This window comes from Corvus brachyrhynchos, unplaced genomic scaffold (genome assembly GCF_000691975.1).
Source record: "Corvus brachyrhynchos isolate BGI_N302 unplaced genomic scaffold, ASM69197v1 scaffold101, whole genome shotgun sequence".
NCBI classification, from domain to species: Eukaryota; Metazoa; Chordata; class Aves; order Passeriformes; family Corvidae; genus Corvus; species Corvus brachyrhynchos.
Window position 1 is genome coordinate 21,965,156 of NW_008237239.1, and position 3,265 is coordinate 21,968,420.

A 3,265-nucleotide genomic window follows, 5' to 3' on the forward strand; every position below is an offset into this window, starting at 1 on the left:
GTCTCTTACACCCATGGGGCCTGATGCCACCCTGTCACCATACCTGCAGAGCTGAAACCCTCTGCAGAAAGAATCCACAGAGAAAAAAACCTTCTCCACTCCTCACTCTCCTCAACCCAACACTGACCTGGACTCACAGCTTGAATCTGCAGCATGAAAACACTTGTTTTTAGTTCTCCTAATACTGTAAAGCAGGATTTGAAACACACATTCAGACTATGGGGAATGGGAAGATGTCTCAAAAGGTTGCCAGCAGCATCCCAGTAGGACACACATTCATCCTCCATACAGCCCTTCTTAATCTCTCAAATATAATTAATTATTAAAAAAAAAAAAATCCCACAGAAGCAGCAGGAGCAGATCTTCTCTCTTTCATTAGAGCAAACATCTTTACAAATAAGACCCCGGGCTTTGTTTTGCCTGTTCTAATTTTCTGGCTAATAAGCTACAGCTGAGCCTCACTGGATATCTTAATAGTCCCATCTTTTTCAGCGAGAGAGGAGAGATCCATTTCAAATCCCAGCCCTTCATCACATTTCCTTTTATCAGGGCCGTCCTTACTCCCAGGAGCCACTGACCTCCTTGCTGACCACACCATGGAGGTTCCCCCAAGCTCCATCACTCTCACACTTCCCAAAATCTGCGTTTCCCCATGTGGGCAGGTAGCTCTTACCTTCCCGCCGTCCATTCCGCAAGCACTTCACCTTGGGGAGCTGGCCCAGCAAGCGGCAGTCATCAGCTTGGGAGACACAAAGGAGGACAAGTCAGCCCTCACAGTGGCTCTGGCAGCAGAAATGGGGACTCCTAGGAGAGACTGGGAGCAGGGAAAGGCCCCTGTCCTTGGCTGGCTGATGGCTTGTTAGGGCAATGGCACTGCTGGGTCACGACAGCCTTACCCCTCAGCTCATGCAGCATAAATTGGGCCTGGCACAGCAGCAGTTTTCATAAAACTAGTGTAAATTCAGCAGATTTACACTGAGAGCAGCTGAATTATGCTCTAAAATCAGCATAGAAAAGTTGTGGTTCAGGTCAGAATCTAAATTTTTGCACATTAATGCAAATGACTATTTTTGGTAGCTGCAAAGCAACGCACAAGCTGTTGATGCGTGTCTGCCTGGCAGGGCAGGAGCTTCCTGTGGTGGCTTGGAGCCTTCAGTGAGGAGAAAGGGATGCTCAAAGAGAGCCCTGTGGAGCAGCTGGGGGCTCCTCACACCCTGGGCAACAGCTCCATGGGGCAGAAAGGCCTGACAGACACCTACACCTGAGCTAGGGAGGTCCTGCAATCCCACACGCAGCCTTAGGATCCCTCCTCACCTGGATTTCTCCCAGCAAAGTGGAGGATGTCAGGTGCACCCATCACAGTCCCTTCCACCTCTACATACCCACGCTGTGACCTCCACAACCCCTTCATGGCTCACACCCCTCTGCCTTCTCTTCCTCAGCACTATAAACACAGAGCCCCATTCCCTCTGCCCAACCCCTGCACCCATACACCCCCCTGAGCACCTTCACCCCCTCCAGAAATCTCTGCAGCAAGAGATCACTGTACCCACACCCCTAACAATTCAGGGACAGAGCTGGAACGGGGAGCAGAAGTGCCAGGGCTTGGCTACGGACTCACAATGAAAACCTGCTGGGGATAGTGGGAACTCATGTGCTGAAGAACTGCATCCCAGTGAATAACAAGTCAGCAGGCAGAGAGAGGTGAGAAACGAGACACAACTGGGCATGAGATAAAAGCACTAATTGCTTGGGGTGGGTTGCAGGGAAAAAAACTGACCATGTGTGTGTAGTGTATTATGCAAATGCATGTATTTTATGTAAATGCATGCAGAGCAGATGCCAGCAGGCTCAGACTATCACAGGAAAGAAGATGTCAGATAGCTGAGGAGAGCTGAGTAGCTGAGGGGTTGCCCTAAGTTACACAGGAAACAGGCTCCCCTCTGGTGCCCTGGGATGAGTTAAAACCCAGCCCTGTTCCTTCTCCCTGGCTCACAGCACTTGGCACGCTGTGACAGGGGAGCTGCATTCCTACAAACCTGCCTACTTCCAGGAAGGCAAGTGCTTTGCCTATTTAGCCAAATACCCGGCATTTACTTCCTCCACCTTCCAAAAATCCTGCTCTGCTGTTCTCCAGGGCAGCTCAAGTCCCTGCACCTGCTGCTCCTCCCTGTTCTGCCAGTTCCCAGACTCGCCCGGCCTGCCCGCCCCGTGTGTTGGAGCTGCTCCAGGGCTTACCGTAATCACAGCAGCTCCTTCCCCTAGCTTCAGCAACTTCCCAGCGAGGTGTCAATGCCAAGAAGTGGGTCTTGTGTGAAATCTGTCCCTAATGCTCTCCAAGGCAGTGCCTATTTATAACATCCAAGAGCAAAGCCTAGATCCATTTTTATAAAGAAACCTATCTGGCTTTGTTTTCACGTTTCCAAGTAAACAGCTTTATTTTGCAGCTCCTAGAAACATAAGTGCCACAGACCACTCAGCCAGTTTATCATCCTTTTTATGCCCAAGACAGTATTTTTGAGCACTTAGATCTTCAACTCTCCCACCACACCAGGCAAGGTCTTTAGCTGGGGTGGTTCCCTGGCAGCCCCTGGGGCTTCAGTTACCTTCTGCTGGAGACCAGAGCTATTGATTTCCCTTGAGTCACACTATTAACTGGGAGGGAACAGCAGGAGGATGTGGGCTGTCTCTGTGGTGTACAACACTATTTATGGTGCACCTCAGAAATGGGAAACCCATGCAGGGAATCCTCTTTCCATGGGTGAAAAAAAAAAATCAGGACCACCTGACCACCTACGTAAACGTATGCAGAACATATACATAGGATCATTGTCATATACACTGTCATTGTCCCGTGCAATTCCAGTGGTGTCAACCCAGAACTGCTCCTGGCTGCAGCTGAAAGCCAGATCAAACACACCATGGCCGTGGTGGGGTACAGCCGTGTAAGGATTGGATTCACGTCTACTGGGCATAAAAACGATTTGCCATGCACTTTTCTTGCATTATTTTCATGAGAAGAGGCTGGATCGTTTGGAATTTGAATTCTACACGTGGCGATGCAAACCCGGCACAGCAGGGTTTGCTCTTCGCAGCTACAGAGCTTTAAATTTCCTTCCACTCCAGCAAACTCTCCCCCACTGAGCACAAATCCCAGTCTCTCACAGGCTTTTTGGCCCTTTGCTTTTAACAGGGAAGGGGACACTTACGGTCATCACTGAAGTCATCCACGAGTATGATTTCATGGACAAGGTGCTCTGGGGTG

The 3,265-nt window shown here is 50.0% G+C and overlaps 1 protein-coding gene across 1 annotated transcript in view; it reads right to left on the bottom strand.

Annotated features, from left to right (window-relative positions):
• GALNT14 (polypeptide N-acetylgalactosaminyltransferase 14) overlaps positions 1-3,265 on the bottom strand; it is a 93,588-nt gene that overhangs the window by 30,287 nt on the left and 60,036 nt on the right. The window contains exons 6-7 of the mRNA XM_017729610.1: positions 3,210-3,262; positions 674-739 (exon numbers count right to left, since the gene is read on the bottom strand). Of these exons, the coding sequence (XP_017585099.1) occupies positions 674-739; positions 3,210-3,262 (119 nt within the window). The remainder of the gene's footprint in view (positions 1-673; positions 740-3,209; positions 3,263-3,265) is intronic.